At 38.8% G+C, this 19,707-nt stretch overlaps 2 protein-coding genes across 2 annotated transcripts in view; both read left to right on the top strand.

Annotated features, from left to right (window-relative positions):
* The first annotated feature begins 23 nt into the window (after nucleotides 1-23).
* HMMR (hyaluronan mediated motility receptor) lies at nucleotides 24-15,443 on the top strand. Its single transcript, XM_009285711.2, has 18 exons — nucleotides 24-102; nucleotides 1,230-1,328; nucleotides 1,954-2,030; nucleotides 2,879-2,959; nucleotides 3,721-3,909; nucleotides 4,228-4,314; nucleotides 4,847-4,947; nucleotides 6,163-6,237; nucleotides 7,253-7,431; nucleotides 8,255-8,403; nucleotides 8,718-8,932; nucleotides 9,539-9,655; nucleotides 10,427-10,585; nucleotides 12,240-12,392; nucleotides 12,503-12,602; nucleotides 12,846-13,022; nucleotides 13,557-13,719; nucleotides 14,490-15,443. The coding sequence occupies exons 1-18, from the start codon at nucleotides 57-59 to the stop codon at nucleotides 14,507-14,509; spliced, it is 2,187 nt and encodes a 728-aa protein (XP_009283986.1). The 5' UTR covers nucleotides 24-56; the 3' UTR covers nucleotides 14,510-15,443.
* Nucleotides 15,444-17,674: 2,231 nt separating this feature from the next.
* MAT2B (methionine adenosyltransferase 2B) overlaps nucleotides 17,675-19,707 on the top strand; it is a 14,220-nt gene continuing 12,187 nt past the window's right edge. The window contains exons 1-2 of the mRNA XM_009285983.2: nucleotides 17,675-17,695; nucleotides 19,507-19,674. Of these exons, the coding sequence (XP_009284258.1) occupies nucleotides 17,675-17,695; nucleotides 19,507-19,674 (189 nt within the window). The remainder of the gene's footprint in view (nucleotides 17,696-19,506; nucleotides 19,675-19,707) is intronic.

Raw genomic sequence — 19,707 nt, 5'->3', positions numbered from 1 at the left:
CGTTGGTCCCTTTGAATGCTGAAAGGGCCGCGCCGCGCCGGGCTCTGTCCGCCGCCATGGCCTTCTCCAGGGCTCCGCTCCGGCGCTTCAACGAGAGCTCCGGTACGTGCGCGGCGGCCTCCTGTCCTCGGGGGGGTGGGCGAGGGAAGGAGGGAGCCCGAGCCCTTCGTGGTAGTGCCTGAGGGACGGGGGACGGGCCTGCGGTTACCTCGGTGTGTCCCAGCCCGTCTGCCTCTGACAGTGTGCTCGAGGACCTGTTGTCTAGGCGCTTGTCGGAGTCTGTTTTGAGGAAGAAAAATCCCGACTTCGGTTCGAGTCCTGGTCGTAGGTAAACGGCTACTAAACGTAGCAGTGAACATATATGTATATATACGTACGCTGCAAATAAAACAGTGACAAACCAGGATTTGCTAGCCTTCTGGTGTCTTGATAGAAAACTGCAAGAGAAGCACATACAGAACTAGTCAGAACTGAAGCTACTGAGGGCACTTTCTAATGTAAAAGTTTCTCACAATGAGTTTTTGCCTGTAGCTGCATGCCTTTCTGCTATTGTCACCCTTTCTCATAGTAAATGAAGTTGCTTTCATTTGGAGAAAGCTGAAGCAAGTAGATAAGCGTTTGTTGTGTTTGAGACTACCCCGCTGTAATGATAATTGTATGAAGAATTTGTAGCCATGTTGTTCTGTCTGCTGTTTCCCTTAAAATTGTTTAATTTTTTAAAAAAGCTTTTTATTTTTTTTTTTAAATTAAGTAACTTAGTTCTTTGAAGGAAAAGTTTGGCATTCAGTAATGTCTAAGTAGTCTCTTCTAAACTGGAATAAGATGTTTAAAAAAACCCCTAATAGTTAAGTTTGCTTTTTATCCTTTAACACTTTAGACTGGCTTTTTCACCAGTTGACGTTGAGATCCTCTAACCGTTTGGGGTTTTTCTTTATGGAAGTTAATGCGCTGCTATCACTAGTAAGATGCCTTGCAATATCATATGGGTAAATCGCAGTTTCTAATTTTATTAGTGGTGTAATAAATGAACGCTTTCCCCCACCATGTGTGCTGTATATTTTTTTCATGTTTATGTGGAGGATGAGGAGAACTGAGACTCCAGTTGGTGTTCTGGTTTTTTTTTTTAAGTGGATTTGACTTAGATGTGTTACCAGCCTCAACTTACTGAAGTTGAAAACCCGATCATTTGCCTTAATAGTTCTCTGCTGTTCTGAAAATCTCGTTTCTAGTATGTACTCCACTGCGAGGATCCTATGATGTTAAATCTTCAGATGTACTGAAAAGGTCTCTGTCCTCTGAAACATGTCAAAGGGTTAGGAGACAGAAGAGTGAGTAGTCCTAAAAGTTGCACAGAACACAATGGTATATTAACTTTGAATGCTACAATTGTTAGTGGTTATATGCTGTTACTGGGTTGTTCTTGTTTAGAAATTGTTTTCTGTTGCAGGGGCTCACTGCCTACCTTCCAGCTCAAGGGTGTAGCAGCTGTAAAAACATGTCTAACTGAATCTTCTGAAAAGAGCTTTATATGTGACTTCTGCTAATTAGGGGGACCTCTGGAGATCAAATAAATGATTTAACTACTTCATTAACCATGTTTTTAGTGATATTTTCATGGGTTTTTCAGATATAAAGCATCCCTCAGTTGAAAACTGGCAGCATGGGTCTGGATGGTGGGGGGGAAACTTGACAGAAGCTGAATACTCAAAACTGACTGTCATCTGGTAGTCTCTCTCTAAACTCTGTGAAGTGCCCAGATGACTAATATTGAACTGCCCGACTGTAATAAGAAAACAGCTGGCATTGGGTAGTGAAGTGGATAGCCTAATAATCAGGCGACATTCTGTCTTTTGTATAGAAAGCCAATTAACCTTGTCTAGTTCGGTTAAATTTCCCTCACCATGTGCATGCACGCCCTTTTCCTTCACCATTCTTTTCTACGTCCTTCTGCAGGTGAGACAAATCTGAACAGTGAGAAGAGTGCACCTACCCCTGTAACTGGAAGGAGACTCGCATCTCTCGGATCAACAGTAAGACTCTTCTGTGGTGTCTGTAGCACTGTTAAGTTCCAGCTGAAGCTCACTGTGACTAGTTAAATCTTGTAGCCCCCTTATGCAATTACTATTAACCTACCTGAGTAAACTATGAAACACATTATTGTGCCTGTATTCCTTAGTAACTAAGAAGGAAAAATTAAATTACAGCGTCTTTGGGAATCACATGATGATTACTTGGGACTACAGAGTGGCTTGTCTTTGGTGTTACAATGTTGGGGTTTTTTGCCTCTTCCTCACCATGTAATTATGGTGTGGCTGCTTCTTTTTAGGAAGATCATGTTTCTGTTTCTTCTTTCATACGGTGGACAGGGCAGAGCAGAAACTTAGTGGTAAAAGAAACAAAGAGGGTTGATACTGTATATACAGGTTCTCAGTGCAATGTGCGAGGATATGGATTTGAAGATGCATAGCTTAACAAGTTGAAAAATGATAACCCTGACTTACTAATTTAGTTTACTAGTACTCATGATGTAGGATGAAATTCTGCAAACAAACCTGTGGTTAAGGGTTTAACGTGTTCTTTATGGAGTTTAGGGGGGTGCTAATGCCTCAAACTTTCTTAATCTCCTTCCTGTCACAATGGTTATAAGCTGTCCATTCAGAGTAATGCTTATGAGAAAGTACAATGGTAAACCCCATCCTAACCTGATGCTTCTCTGCCCTATGTGGGGGGGAGAGATGTTTGGTTTTTATTTTTTGTCTGTGTATCTTTAATAGTATTGTCTATATGAATGCATCCACTCTTACATTTAACTGTGGTGTTAAACTAGTATGCAGCTAGAGATCCGTTTAAATATTTCTAATATGTCCGTTTTCAAAAGCCAGCTAATGGGATTCTGAAGCCTAAAAAAGATCTTATCCTTATGAAAGAGAAAAAGAAACAAAAGACACTGGAGAAGGAGGTATGAATACATTATGTGAGTCCAATCCTGTAATATGTTTCCCACTTACCATAATAAAAAATACAAACTGGTAAAATTAGCCTCTTTTGTATAACACAGCATACAGGTAGCTTGCAAACAGCTCTGTGCAGAGCAGAGATTATAAAATGTTATGGTATGTAGAAAACATTGAGTTTGTTAATGGAATTACTTAAATTCCTACTGATTGTGAACAGCTATGTAGCTAGTCGTTTTTTTATAAAAAAAAAAAGGGGAGAACCAAGTCCTATGTTCTCTACCCCAAAAAGGTTCTGTTTTATTTAACAACTGTTTGCTGAGATTTTTGCTTAATAATTGACATAATTCTAAAGTTTAAGAGGCAGCTAGCTTTTCCTTATCAGTACACTTCTGTGTAGTAATCTATGCCTCATGTCTCAAATGTCACATTCTGTCTTTCTATTCCACAGCCAAAGAAGGGATTTGGCTTCTGTTGCAAGTTGAAGCTAAGACTATTCAACTTTAACATGTTGTACTGGCTCAGTAGCATAAAATAAGTCAGATGAAATGCTAGGACTGCAAATCTGTGGTGTATAATAATAGAGGATTGTGGTGATTCTGTTATCTCCTTTCCTGTGAATGACAGAGTTGAAGATATATATTTTGAATGAATGTTAATACAGTTTGGATACTTAGCCTCTCCAACAAAACAACAGGCATAAACTAATGAAGTTATTTAAGAAGAATAATAGTAGGAAATAAAGAAAATACCTCTTTTGTTTTAGATTCGTGCATTAGTGAGAGAGCGTGGAGAGCAGGATAAAAAACTTCAGGCTCTGGATGAGGATTTTGTTAAGATTGAAGCAAAGCTGAATGCTGCAGTTCAGGAGAAAACATCTCTTTTGGCAAATATTGCATGCCTAAAAAAACAGCTTCTGGAACTGACAAGAACCAATGAACTACTAAAGTCAAAGGTATTCAGACAACTAAGTGTGTATTTGCTTTGACTTTGCTGTTATTAAACTCCTTGTGCAAGAGGAAACTTTAGTTGCTGATCAGCATCTACTTTCACATTCCCCATGCCCCTTCATTGCCGCAGGGATAGAGCATGTCTGGTTTGGGATCTTGTGCGCTTCTGTCTAAAGTCAGAGTGGGACCTGCTAACATCCGTCTCAAGGACGGGTAGAGATCAGTGTTGTGGGTGGGAGGGGGACACTTTTTTAAAAGATTGTGTGAACAGTAATTCGTATGAAGGAGTTATGCTTAGCGGTTTTATATTAATCTCTAATAAGCTGTCTGAAGATGGCGTGCAGAAGAAAATGAGCAGCCTATGCATGGAATTAATGAAGCTCAGAAACAAGAGGGATGCTAAGGAAAAGGTATGACCATTTGCACTGCACAGGATAGTAATTCTGAGCTGTTCAGGAGCAGACAATGAAGGGCTTACAATAGAACTGCCGATTGTGTTTTGTTTCTGTCCTCAACTCTTCTGTTGTGAGGTAGATTCTTCTATTTTCTGTAGAGTGAAAATAAAGCAAGATCAAACAACAGATGTTCTTGATTTTGCTGTTGATGTGTAGAGTAAATCTGAGTTCAAGTAAGGAAACCTAGAAATACCTCTGTTACAATATCAATCTGTTGGTCAGACTATTAATTTATTTGAAAATCAGTGGTCCTAAGTATAGTTTGAAGCTCTTATATATGTTTGTGTTTTTCAGGGTGTGATGGTTGTTGTTTTAATAAATGACTAATATCTTTACAGAGGGATATTTTGAATCACATTTAACGTAGTAGCAAGCGCTATCATTAAACTGTAGTTATGAATAAATTTCAGTTTACCACTGTCTCTTAGACAATGGATTTTTTTTACTAAATCTCATTTTGGTGGTAATATTTGTCTTTTTTTTTAAGACTGCACTTGCAAAGCAGGAAGATATGGAAATGAAGCTGCAGGAAGTGCGAAGGAATCTAGAGCATTCAAAGGGAAAAGTAGCACAGTTAGAAGAAAAACTGTAAGTAGTAAGGAAAGGAATTGACTTAGATGACATTATATCATCTAGCTGTGCTTACATGCTTATACCTTATAGTAAGCATGTAGTTTAGGGGAAATACAGGCTGTCTCCCTACTAAGGAGGAACAGAAATAATTAGTATTTGTGACCTGGAATAAATTTGATGGAATTAAGTTTTATGAACTGCTATATTCTTATAAAATGAACATAAAAAATATTGTTCCTCTAGTGTATCTAACCTTTTTCCAAAAGACAAACCGTGTCATCTCAACCCTTTGTCTTCCAGTGTAGTATGGGTGGAGTTTTCTTGGCTACAGGATGGGGAGGGAAGACATGTATCTTGAGAAAGTAATTGTCATTCACCTTAGAGCAAGACATTCGTGTAGATTTGATACTTCAGTGTCTGGCCCTTGAGACTAGTAAGTTAGAAATAAGCAAGAATGAAAAAGCATTGGACCAGGAGTTGAGATCCTAATTCAGTAGCCAGGCAGTTTACACAGATTTGATGAACACGTGTGTGTTCTCCAGCTAAGTGTATTGAAGAGCAGTTGTGGTGCCTTCATGGTTGCTTCATAGTAGCCACATTCTCTGAAGACAACTGCAAAGTGTCTTGGCTGAAGCAGCTGTATGTAGGAAGAGAGAGTTCCAAATCAACACTTTCTATTCTGCCCAAATACTGTCATTTGCCACACAGGAACAGTGCACCCATATATAGGCTATTTCTGAGGATGGCAACCTATGAAAGATGAACTTGTAAGGTATACTTTATCTCAATTTTGCATGATTGGCACTGCAGCATTCTTATGCTTTCTGCATTTACTTAACATCCAAGCGCTCGAATATGAGCAGAATTTTTATACTTATCTTAGAGTTAAAATACACAAAGCTAATAATGCAGGTAGTGCAAGTCACAAAGGGAGGAAATGGTAATTTGTCTAGCTAATGCAGCTGTTCTAACATACTTGCTTGTGGCAGAATATGGCTCAGCATCTTTACTACAAATGAGAAGACTGTACGGAACAAGTATCAAAAGAGGGTAGAATCACCTCTTAGGGCCAATACCAGTTTGTCAGCCAAACTGGATTATGAAAAGTATGTATTACTGCTAAGTTGTGATTCAATGGTTTATTTCTACTTGCTTAGCAGTAAACAAATAGCTTACAAGTAGCTCTGAGTTTGTTTAAATACATCCATCATGAAAATTTCCTGGGTTTAGGTCTGCTACTGAGAGAGAGAAAGTTGAAGATAAGTCTGACACTGAAAAACTCCTGGAATATATCACAGAGCTCAGGTAACAACAAATTGTTCTTGAGTTGGACTGGGTAAGTTGAAAGGCACTAACACTAAGCCTCATTTACGACTGGTGAAGTAGAACCTTGGCAACAATTCTGTTTAACAGCATTAAAATAGAGGGGGAAAAGAAATCAGATATTTTTCTACACAATGGAAAGGAGTCGTAAGATATTGTTTTAATTATCTTTCTAAATGTCTCTGTGCTTTTCTGGGCTAAGCAATATTATGGAAGAGTTTGGTATCAGGGTCCTGAAATCATGTTTTTAGCCTGAGTTATTGGTACATAAATCAAACTAAATCCTTTTCCTCTAAGGTACTGGCAGTAATGTCTTTTAGCCCTCTCTTGTAAAACAATGTACAGTAGGGCAAAAAAACCCCCTCAATCTTGGCTTCCAGTGAACTTTACTCCGATTTGCATTTAAGAGTTGTGATGAATTATGTATGTATGAACGTCAGTCTGATTCTAAAAATTACTAATCCAGTGCTTTGTAACCGATTGAAACTCTAACCAGTCTTCACAGTAATGTGTCCCTAGCTCAGAACATGGTGAAAATACAGAAGTATTTACATTTAACTAGTTCACTCTTTTTTCACTGTCAATTTACTCATTAAGAGATTCCTCATTAACTGGCTATATATCTTAAGATTCTGCTTATTCTTGTAAAATCTGGCTTATTAATGTATATGCTTTTCTGTCAAAACTCAGCTTTGTGGAAAAAAAACCTGGCTGTAGCCATCATCTGTAAATCAATTATAGCGACTAATTCTCTTTTAATCAAACCTTTATATTTTATTTGTGTTGATTGTATAAGTTTCTTTTAAAACAAAACATCAGTGTTGAAATAAATTAATTTTAATTAATCTGTCTTAATGTGCAAAAACTTGTCTGGTAAAGTAGGTGAAGGCAGTTTTCCTGTTGGAAACCAATAACCCTAAGCATTTTTCCTTTGTGCTGAAGTGTAAGCTTACAAACGGAATTTAGTAGTAACAAATACCTGAATTTTCTCCTGCAGTAGTGTTGCAGAAACAGTTGAGAAATACAAAGTAGATGTTGCCCAGATGGAGGAGACACTGATAAAGAAAGATCAAGATATTGGGATCCTGAGGGATACCCTCAGAACAAAAGAGGAAGAATCATTTAAACTGATAAAAGAACTTAATGAAAGGTGCCAGTTGCTTCAACAAGAGAAAGGTAATTGTTAGTGCTTGTATGCTGTTCACATATGTGGGATCGCTGACAGGTTTTAAAGCATCTCAAATAGGTTTGTTCTAAAATGTCAGTTTAGACTGGTTTGTTCCAAGTTAAAAGTCATGTCTCTGAGCTCCAGCTGAAAACAGCTAGGCATATTTCTACCAATATGGAAACTACCTTGCATCTGACATCTGTTAAGTCTAAATTTGTATTTCCATGGGGGGTTACTAAGGTAGATAGTATAGAAATGAAGATTGTTTACACGGTGGGAATGGCTTTAGTCTGAAAGCTGAACACAAATGACTTGTTTCTTACTCTTCATTGAGCAGCTGTACCATATTGTCTCAATCCACTGTTAGCAGCTTGTGCACAAGTTCATTGAGGTATTGGGAATGTGTCTAGGAATCCTTCTTCACCTCTTTTCTCCCTCTCCCCCAAAACCAGCAACTCTGCAGCCTGAGACTGGTACTCAGTTCTCTGTGTACCAGTTGGCTTGTGTGTGCTAGTATTATGTGGAAGAAGCTTTGGGGAAATAATTTAGTTGTTTTTCCCCAGCCATACTGCTGTTTTGATGAAGGCCAATTGCTTGATCCAAAGATTTCTGCTGTTAAAATTATTTTAGAAGTGTTGCACTTTCAGTCAATTTTGAGGAGTTTCCAGATGGGTTAAAGATGTGGTTTGGGATTTTTTGGTGGTGGTCCCCCCTGCACCCCCCCCCGCCCTTGCTTAAATAACTTTAAAGCTAGAATTGAAGTACTAGATGTTGTAGTTCTTTGAAGATAGAGAAGGGAACTTGTGTTATATTGACAATTCCTCTATGCAGAGAAAGAGTTGTCTGAGAGCAGAGGAAAATTCCTGAGTATGAATGCTGAAATAGAAGACCTGAAAAAAAAAATTGGCTTAGAAGAACAAGAACACAAAAAACTGCTTCAGAAACATGAGGAGATGGTCTCTCAGCTGCAGCAAGAGAAGGTAAATACTGACTATAAATTAGTCTAAAAATAGACTCTAATCCCAATGACTGGTGCTAAAGGTTCTGATTTTGGTCACATGTGAGATTGCTGTATTATTAATGGTCTAATCTGTGGAACGTACAAGTGGGTGCTGGCAAGCAGAAACTGTGTGGTCCAATATCTCTAAGAATCATAGCTGGTATGATGGGTGTTTTGGTTCTTCCTGTAGATTTGACGTTATTCTTGTGCTTTAAAGTTTGAACAATGCAAGTTAGTCTTTAATATCTAGAAAAGTACTGGTAGTTTTAAAATCTGTGTTACTCTGGCACGCAGGAGTCATCTGCATCAATGCACCAGAAGTTGCTAGAGTTCCAAGATGAGGTAACAAGTGAGAGATATATTCTTGAAGAAGAGCTGAATGATACAATGAATGAGCTGAATAAATTACATGCTAAGGAGAAGAAAGCTGAAAAGTTGGTGAAGCGGTTGGAACAAGAAATCAAATCTCAAGCTCTTGAACTTGCACAGATGGAAGTAAAGTTGAAAGGGTTTGTGAAATAAACTTTCTGATTCTAAAGCTTTGAAAGGGAAAATGTTAAATCAGTAGCATACACAAAGCTTCTGAGCCTAATTCGGGTTTTAGAGACCTGAACAGATATAAATTTATTTCTTGCTGGTTGTTGATTATTGATAGTGATTAGACCTAAGCCAGCTGAGTGACTTGAATCAGTTTTATATTGTTTTAAAACTGTTTAATTAGTGTGCTGAGACTTGCTTGAAATGCCAGTACTGTACTAATATGACGTTGCTGTGAGGGGTAAGCTACATTCACGTTGTATTGGATGTTTCTGCCCTGGAGAGGGCAATGACTAGGAAAGACTTTCAAGCAAGTTGTTTCTTCCTTTCACATATTGAAAGTTTACTATTAGGTGTTCAATCTATTCTATAGCTATCTTGGAAAATAAGGGGAGGGGGAAATGCTTAGTTAAATCTGCTGTGAAGATTGTGCTTTAAGTGAGAAGTTGTGGCAGAGAAGTTACTGGTTTGTCATAATTTATTGCTGCCACTGCAAGCCTTCTGTAACCGATAACAGCATTCGGTAATGTGTTCAGACTTACTCATCTTCAGTGTGGAATACTGAATTTTTATTTTAGGAAGAATGCTGAGTTGGAGCAAATCAATGGAATGCACAGCAATGCTGTTTTGCAAATCCAGGAAGAGCATAGCAATACATTGCGTAAACTTGGAAAGACTGTTGCTGAGTTTGAGAGGTATTTAAGTTTCATTAAGATCTAGGACGGGGATTATCTCTAAGATTACAATAAAATATGCTGTTTATTCATGTGCCTTGGTACTTAACACTGTATATGAGCATTGGTACAGTATTAGAGCAGAGGATTTTGTGATGGAGTATTTGATTGCATTAAGAAATTCATTTATTCCTCTTGAGTACTAGTCAAATGTAATGACATACTCAGTATATGGTTCAGGAAATGGGATGTTTCTTCTTCCAAAGCGTAACCAATTAGAATACTCAAGTGCTCTTGAATCTCAATGAGAGTGGTAACTAGCGATGGTGTTCTCTTTGCACTAAAATCTCTTGCAAAAAGACTTCTTGTTTAGGCTCAAAACTTGCACTGAATCGACATTATTTTCCTCCAGTTCTTTCCTCTCAAAATATTCAGGTTGTGGAAGTATTTAAAAAGTGTTACTGTTATTGCTAAGTATGCAAGGCACCCATGAAGGATCCAGTGGGATATTTGCCAATGCAAGCTGCAGATAGTAGGTCTTTCGGTGTTTAAAATAAGCTTCAGTTATAGTAGGTCTTTTGTGTTTTAAAGTATGTACCAAAATGTGAAAATACCTGTATCGCAGAATTTGTCATAGTGTATTGCTTATGGCTTTATGGAAATGTTTGGGTTTGGTTTTTTTAACTTTGGATTTATCAGTGCCAGCATACTGCCGTATCTCCAGATTATAAAATCTCTTACTGTATTTTGTCTAAAGTAACAAGATTTTTCTGATTTGCATTGGAATACCAGCTACAAGAAGACAGTAGCTGAAGAAATATGCAGTCTTAAACTGGAGAACACCTCTCTGCAAGAAGAAGTTGCCAACCTAAAAAAAATAGGCCAAGATAATCTACAGCTGCTTCAGGAAGCAGAATACACTAAAAACAAAGCAAAAGAAGAATGTGCAAGGTACTAGACAGACAAACTTTTCCTTAAGCTAAAGAATGCCAACTAAGGCTCGCCTTCTTAACTAGAACTTAACATGGTGCTCTATGAAATAAAATCGGTATTTGGTGTAAGCTTAAGTTTCTTCCTTTTCCCAGTGCAGAAGGTTGAAAATATTGACAGACAAAATTAAGTTTATATGCGTTAGAAAACTGGTCTGTTCAATCAATTGCTTTGACATTTTCCTTTATGTGGAACATATAGGAAAAGGAAAATAGTTAACTGAAATACATTGGAATGTTGTCTTTATTAGAAATAGTCAGTTACAGTGACTGTTCCACAAATAAGATCCACAGGGGCAGACAAACACTAATGCGGAGCTCACCCTTTGCCACTGAATAATGTGCCACCTCAAATTCTGCTCACAAGCAGATGCCAATTAACCATCCATGAATTACCACACTGTGGTGAGGTAAACAAATGTCCTCTTTCTGCCTAATATGAAGCACCACAGTGCAGCTGAGAAGTGGTAACACCCAAGAAGTTGCCTTAGGCCACTAGCTGAGGGTGTTTCTCTGACTGTCTAACAGCAGCTTAGTGGTGTGTGTTCTCCTTCCAGCTCACGGTGCAGAGCATGAAAAAGTCCCTTGCTGTGGGCAAGTAACTGACTATTTGAGGAAGTGGGGGAGTTTGGTCTTAAAAGGTCCCAGTGTACAATCACCTGTATTAGGCAACTGTGGTAACTGCCTGTACATGAGTTGCATTACGGATCATATTGTGTATGTGCTGGAAGATTTCCTTCCCCACTACTTTTAATGTAGTTCCTAGCTAGCTTCTGAAGTTGAAGCTGGATTTAAATCAACAACTATGCTCTAATCTTTTTAACTGTTGCATGTGGATAAATGACTTACTTGACTGCATTAAAATGCTGTTTTGGCCAAACTGAATTGGGTATTTCTGATCTTCCCAAAATGCCTCTGTAAAGCTTTGTAATGCTTCTGCTGTCTTGTTCACCCAGAACCAGTATATTAAGATTGTCCAAAGGACAATCACAGCTTACCCCAGCTTATTTTAAAACACCTGTGCTGCTTAAGATGTTGCCCTTTCTTTCCTCCCCACCTGCTTAATATCGCCTCCAGTTTCCATTAGAGCTGGTAAAAGAAAAACAACTGGAGAGTTATTTCCTGTTTGATTTGCTGGTTGAGTGTGGCAGGGAAGGGATTCTTAGTCTCCACCTAGGTGATATAGCAAACAGCTGAGGCTGGAGAGGGAAGGCAATGCTTTAGGTGTAGAATTTTTGAACCCTTAAGTACATCCACGCTGAATAGCCTTGACTAGTTTCTGCTTGAGCAAACCTCTGCATGTAAAGTCTAACTACTAAAGTGTCTTCCACTAAAAGCTCCTGGCATTAAACAGTCATAAGTAAGAAACATGGTCTTTCTTTGCTTCAAAAGCACTGCTTGCTTCCTCATAGGAGAAGTTAAGAATATTGTACATCTTGAACTTGATTGCTTTCTGTATTGTTGTTCTTCTCTTGTAGCACTGCTTGTGCAAACCTTTATTTCAGTTCTTCTACTAACAGCTTTTCAATCATGGTTACTTGTGTTTTCAGATTTAGAGTAGTGTTAAAAAAAAAAAGTTTTAAGGGTTCATTAAGGATGGATTATATTTTCCTCAGGATGCTTTTGGAAGTCCAGACAAAGCTTGCACTAAAAGAAGCAGAAACAGAGAGAACAAAAGAGTCTTGCCTTGCACAAATGGCTAAACTTCAGGAAAAACTGGAAGAGCAAACTGAAGATCTGAAAAGAAAACTTGAAGTGGAAAGATCAAGGTGACTTTTCTCAAACTAAACCTGCATATTATAGCACACTGAAATCTTAGTGTGAATAAGTGCTGAGAGCTACCAATGAATGTAATGAAACTCCACTTCCTGCTTTTTAGGAAAACCATAAATGAAGATGTGACCTCTAGTTTAAAAGAGGAGATAAAGACCTGGCGTAATCTATATGAAGATTTACATAACAAAACTAAGCCTTTTCAGGTGTGTTATGAAGTAGATGTTTATTAGTGTCTGTTGACTTAAGATTTGTGCAGTTGACTCAAGTTCTACTCTTGAGAAGTAAACATGCTATTACTCATTCTAAGGCATTTATCCTGCAACATTTCCTAAGTTATTGTCCCTTGAGCCAGCTGTTCCCCTTCCCAAACCAATCTTTCTTTGTAGATTTCAGTTCAGTAAAAAGCTATGTTTAAAAATTTCTCAAAGATTCAATATTTATTTCAGCAACAATTAGATGCATTTGAAGCAGAGAAGAATGCGCTCTTAAATGAGCACGGTGCAGCCCAAGAAGAACTGAATAAACTAAGTGATGCCTATGCTAAACTACTTGGCCACCAGAACCAGAAGCAAAAAATCAAGCATGTTATGAAGTTGAAGGAAGAGAATACCCACCTGAAGCAGGTTTGTGAAATGAGAAGTTAGAAGTCTAAGTTATTTATTTGCTTGATTCCTTTGTTTGTTGCTCTAAACGTTTATAGACTAATCCTGCAAACTACTTGGTTTCTATGGTTCTTAAATTCCCTGGAAGAGCTAGATTAGAACAAACCACCGGCCTCCAGAAACACCAAGAGAATCTGTTTTAGTTTTGACTGAATATGATATACGGAGGGACCACCAGTGCAAATTACCCTGACTCTTGGCTTGGTTGGTTTTGCTTACCTCTTTTGGAGGTTCTAGACTTAGTAAACTATCTGCTGGAAGCAGCACCTGAAAGTTTCAGGCCACTATACTGCGTAGTGGGTGGTATACAGCAGTTGTACAGTGGTGCTGGTTTCTCTACACCTGTATGTTTGGTTTTGGTTTGTTTTTTAACGCCACCAATAATTGTGTACGTATGTTTGTGTTCAGCATTAGTCAAAAGGGCTACTTTAGTAATGATGAAGCAGGCTTTCTTCCTGTTCTTAATCTAACTTCCAAGTATTATGTTTTCTTTAGGATGTCTCAAAACTGCGTGCATTGCTAGCAAAAGAAAAGCAAACCAACAGAGATCTTCAGGAGGAGCTATATGCAATTCAGGGCATTAGGCATTTTGATCCTTCCAAAGCTTTCCAGCATGATAGCAAGGAAAATATTCCTCCAAAAACTCCTTTTAAAGAAGGTAAGCTTAGATATTGACGTAACTGTGCCCTCGTATCTCTTAACTTAAGCAAAGAAGGTATGACAGTCTTGCATAGTCTGCTGCATTTGGGGAAGGAAGGAGAATGGCGCTTCTTGTGTGTTTCACAGCAGATGTTGGAAGGCTGTATCGATGGGGCACTTCCAGTGTCCAGTTTGCTATTGTGCTTTTCAGCCCAGTTTCTTATAACCTGATGCGAGCAGGTGGTATGACGGGTCAGACAACAGAAAGTGTGTTTGATGGGGAGAAGAGGAGGGAGTGGGTTACAGAGAATCAGCTGGTTTGCATGATCTTGCAAGATGTGAACTTTGCTTTGCTACTGTGTATCGCCTACGATTTCCCTTCTGTCATACAGCTTGCAGTTACAGCTAATCAGATGATAGGAAGCATCTCCCGCATGGGTGGTAGGGGTTAAAGTGGCTCAGCCAGAGGTTTGAGCCGTGGTTCTTCAGCTGCTACCTGGCAGGACATTATACTGCTGTAGGTGTAAAGGTAAGATGCAGAAGGCCTACAGATAAATGCGTAGTGGAGGGAAAGATGGCAAGATCATAGGGATGCATGAAGGGAAGCAGTGTGGGAGGGTATAGATCTTAAACCAGACCTTCAGTTTACAGTATATTCCAGGGTCTGAAATTCTGGCCTCCCTGTTACGTGGAGCGTAGTGCCTTCCTCCCCCCAGCAGGCAAATAATTACTCGATGTGGTGGGAGCAATAGTGAAAAACCCAAACTTAGTAACGCTTTTCCATTGCAGGTAATAAAAACAAAATTTAATCTCTTCTTGGTGTTAAGAACAATATCATGAATCATCAATAGATTTATGTACTACAGAAGACTTTGACAGACTGCTTGTTCAAGGTGAACTTGGATGCCGTATATAATACAAATTAGTAGGAGTACTAGAGAAATAGTCTAAAATGATATATCTTTAGAAAACTATGCCTGGTTATACTCTTACTGTGAAGCTGTAGGTGACTGTATGTTTCAGACTCCTGGTAACATCGTTGCACTCTTCAACTGCGAAAAGCGTTCACTGTTTCACTTTTTTGTATGCTGAAGCTGCTTAGTTTGTTTTTGACAGAGCAGCTTAAACTCGGAAAAGGTGAATAAGGATGACAAATGAAATCTGATTTTATGAAAGATGTTTTTTATCTATCTCATGTATACAATTTTATGTTAAATAAATTTTGCTGTTTATGGTTGCTTCAATACCAATGGCAGAAATGCTGCCAAGAGACCCTTCTTCCTCTGTGGCCTACATAATATAGAACCAATGTAGAAAATTGGACTGTACAGTTAGTTTTTATATTCTTAGTGGGATCTATATTCAGGACATGCTAATTTAAATCCTGGGGCTAGATATTGCAGCTGCTGATCTCCAGAAGAGGGTTTTCAGGTCAAACTCAAATTGACTGCATTTACCTAAATGTTTGCATACTGTGGCTAAGATTAGTGTCTGAAGAGGAATGTCGATTTTATGAATGCTGTGCTCACTGGACGCTTAAATTGTCATAATATCTTCGTAGGCAGCTGTTGTAATTGATCAGTGCTGTGTGAAGGGGACTGACAATAGAACTTGTCTTAACTGCGTGGGAGGATACCCACTGTACATGCATTCATTGTAGAGACTTAAATTTTGGCAAGGTGGAAGGCATCTGTTTAACTGCATCCAAAATTAAGAACGTTTTAGCACAATAAAAATTTTAAATTAAAGTATTTGTCTATTTCCTTCACAAACCAGGGATAAAAACCGAAATCATAGTGTAGTTGACCTAATGTTCTTTGTTCTTGTCTTAAATCTTCACAACAAAGCCCAATGTCAGTCTTGCCTCAAAGACTACGTATTCTCTAGTCTTACAGAAATTATTTACAATACATACAACCTGCAATTCCCTTATCCTCTCATTTCCTGTGAATTTCTCTTAATGCAAAAGTAAATACTGGAAGTTAAGTGAAATGCAGAACTGTGTTCTTGTTATTGTATCTACTAATATCCTACGTATGGGTGCTGCAGAGACAGTACACAAAGCTTGGTGTGCTGAATATATTGCCACTTACACTGACATTATAAGCTTAGAGAGAATTGATAATATCTAGGAAAGGAGATACCAAAAATGCATGTTAAGTCCAAGGAAAGAAACTGCTGGGTCTTGTCTGTTAATGTCATCTTTGTGTATTTGCTGGATTACTTGAACTTCTGAAGACTGAGGATGAGGATTAACTTCAGGTGTTTGAACTGAGAAATACTTAGTGTTCAATTTAGTGGTTTGCCTGAAGTGTTGAGAGGCATATTTTAATAAGGAAGTTGCTAAAAGAATTTAATACTGGAGTTATCTCTCCTTGTGGAGAAAAATAAAAGTTTTCTTGTCTGAAAGCTGTAAATGGGGTAAAAGAAAACTGTAGAGGAAATGTGCATTAGTCTGACTCATTTGGTGAGAACATGGTCTTACTAGAAATCCTGCTGTTGCACAGCCTGTATAGCCACTAGTCAGGGGATGTGAAATGAGCAGGTGGTTAAACCGAGCCCAGTCCAGTGAGCAGCAGGGGAGAGAGCAATGGGGTGGCGGTGGGGGAAATCTGTAAACAGCTGAAAATGGAAGTTACACTCTACAGCTATTACACTGGAGTTTTTCTCATAGGATGGCATTCATCTTTCACGCAGGGCTGCTGAAAGGTGCACGCTTTCTGTGCTGTGCTACTCATGGGGATTTTTAAGGTGAAATCGCTATTCATAAATCAGAATGCCAACGTCTAAAAAGCCTTCATGCGAAAACTGAAAGGCATTCTTAGTTTGTGTTTTTAAAAATGCACATGAGCCTTTTATTTCAGGAGAGATTAGGGCAAGTGAATGCTAACAGAAGGTTCCACAAACTCAAACATGGAAATGGGGACACTGAGTTAAGGTACACTTTTAACTGAACTTCATTTTTGGTGTTTGACATATCCTGCATCAAAGGAGCAAGAGTTTGTCAAAGGGTGAAAGTACACCAAGTGAAGCAAAATACTGCAGATAGCACAGGATTTTGCTTTTATGATGGCTACTTAATTTTTCATACAGCCTTAATTCTTAAAACTTTCTAGCTTAATTGGCAGTTTTACCTAAGTGTAACTTTTGAATCCTTTTTCAACTATCAAGAGCATGCTTATATTGACAAAAAGAATAGGGAAACTCTTGCAAATAATTACGCTAGCCTTACGGCAATGTTGATTTTTTTTTTTTGCTTTAGTTTTAAAATACAGATAAATAATGTAGCGCAGACTGGGGAGAGAAGTAAAGCGTGGAAATCAAGGGGAAATTTTGAGTGCTTTGTGTCAACTTCAATCTAAGTGGATTTGGCAGTTCCATGCACGTATGAAATACGTATTAAAAACTGAAACCTTGATACTGGTAGCTCAACTGACTTAAGTATTCACTGCAGGAATCAATTACTTTCATGTTGTGGAACATACCTTTTTTTAATTGAAATTATTTCTCTGATCATCCATCTCACTGTATCGTAGCAAGATCTGGGTTGTACTTCGTTTAAATGTAAAATGAAAAGCAGCTAGAATCTTCAACCTGGCTGACCTAATTAGAGCCCTCCTCCTGTTTCTTATAAAAAGAAAACTGCATAAGACTCAGTGCCAGTGCTTTGAATAAATTTTATACATGCAATGGCTGCACTTGCTCCTGCTGGCTGTTATGAAGTAAAAATTGAAGTTCATACTGAGCTACTTAAATGGTACCACTGGGAATAGACCAAAAGCTTAACAGGATTCAGAGCCACACGTGACATAGGGCTTGGATTAGCATTTTGGTTTCAAAGGTCAACTGAGCTATAGCTGCCTTCAGTCCATGTGCTCTCTGCAGGCACAAGCAGACAAAGGGACAAATGCGCAGTTGAACTGCAGTAATTTCCTAGGCTGAAAATGCCTTCTGTAGTTTGAGGCAATGCCGAAATGCTGGTGGAAATGGAGCAGGTAAGGCTCTGGATATTTGCATTAATAGACTGCTGTCACACTTGGATTACAGAATCTGGGGAAAAGGAAACAGGAGCAGAGGGAGACTCAATTAGGCTTTAGTCTCTGTGAATTACAGTCTGAAATGTGAATTTAATGAGTGGTGCGTTTAGTCACCCAGTGATGCATTATGCTTCAATGCCTGTGATATGGACTACAATAAAATTTTTGTTTATCTATTCCATGAAATCAGTGTTTCACAAAGTGAATGTATTTATAATAAAGAAATTGAAAATATAAGCTATAAGCTAGAATGCTACTGAATTAAATGTAAATACTTAAGAAAAAATAGTCTATCTTCTGTTATGAAGATAACAGATTACACATAGTTTTTGTAACTGTTACACTGGGACAAAAATGTGAAGATATTTTACAGGCCAAGTTATGGTTCTAGCCTGAGACTCCAGTGTTAATGCTTTCCCGATTCTCCTCTTGCTCTAAGCCTGGAGGCAAACCTTCTATTTCCACGTCACTGTTTTTGTTATGATGTAGGGTGAGCGCCCTCAGTCTGTGTCGGGGGAAGGGCTGTGACGTTAGATGTGCTTGGAGTTGTTACTTAGTGCTGCTCAACACTTCAGTATTTCTTTGTAGATTTTTCTTAACTTCAAGTTGTGAATTACTGGTATTTATTAATAGAATTCTAAGGTTAATGAAAGGGAATTCAATGTCCATAGCTTATTACAAGGAAAAATAGGGCATCTGCATTCTAAGAAGGCAGAAACTGGCTAAAGTGGTTTATATATGTTAACTTTTTTTGTCCTGTAAATATTAGTTGTTTGTCATGAGTAAAGGTCACTTACAAGATGATTTTCTTCAATTTTTAGTAGATTTTCTGATTTCTCTTTAACTGTGTGTTAATTCCTGTACTATCGGCTGCTTTTCTGCCTTAACTACCAGTTAAATACTGTAGCTAAACAATGTAGCTAAACTAAGTCTTGGCTGCTAATTCTTATGCATCTACTTCACTTCAGTCCCCTTGTCAAACACAAAGGCCTTTGCCTTTGTCTACAGATTCATGTTTCTCTAAAAACTTGCATTTAAAAAAATAAACTTTGTCAACTTGTAAGTATGAAATTATGTATATGGTCTGAGTACTATAGGCAGCGATCGCTTTCTCAAAGGCAACCCCCCTTTCTCTGTAGGATTTACCAGTTGTTTTCATATAAAGCTATGGATAAAGGTAACTTGAAAATGCACACACTTCACTTTCCTTTCAGCATGGTGGAAAATAATTTCTTTTGAATATGTGCCAGAGCTATATTATCTTTTAGCAGCCAAATAAGGTATTTTGGTCTAAAAAATATAAAGTTCCACTTTATTTTGTACAAATGAAAGATCAGTTTCCATATGCAAATTGGGGAACACTGAAACTCTGGAAGAGATGTGATTGCCAGAAGAACATTGATTACTCCTTGAAGCACCATAGACATGTTGCTGGCAGGGGCCAGCTCTGCTGCGGGTGGAGGTAAGGCTACCCCCTGCACAGACACAGGGTTACCCTCTACCTGTGCAACACTCATGAAATGCTGTAAACCTTTGGGCCAAGGGTGACGTGTTCCCCTCTCTCCCCTGAGGAGGTGAAAATTAGTAATTGGTAGCTGGACTGTTTTTGTAAGAACTTAAGACTGGCTGAGACCATAATCTCAAATTCTTCTGTAACGCGGGAGGGGGCTGGCAGGGGCCGTGTGGCTGTGCTAAAGCACGGTACGCGGGTCCCGCCTTATCTCTTTAAAAGGCTTTTACATGTTCTTTATTATTTCCAACTACTCCAGGTGGTAATAGAGGGTTATTTTCAAGCCGGGGGCATGAGTCTGCCTCTCCCTCCGGCTCTGCCCGCTGATCGAAACTTTAGGCGGCTTCCCGGCCCCGCCTCCCCCGGCCCGAGGGGGGTTTGTCCAGCTGCCCCCGGTGCTGGGCGGAGGAGCGACGGCTGCCCTCTGGTAACTAAATCTGCTCCTGTCTCGGCGCGAGGA

The sequence above is a fragment of the Aptenodytes forsteri genome, unplaced genomic scaffold (genome assembly GCF_000699145.1).
Source record: "Aptenodytes forsteri isolate BGI_AS27 unplaced genomic scaffold, ASM69914v1 Scaffold54, whole genome shotgun sequence".
NCBI classification, from domain to species: Eukaryota; Metazoa; Chordata; class Aves; order Sphenisciformes; family Spheniscidae; genus Aptenodytes; species Aptenodytes forsteri.
The sequence above is the reverse complement of the archived record's forward strand: the minus strand, read 5'-3'. Positions and strand labels throughout refer to the sequence as shown.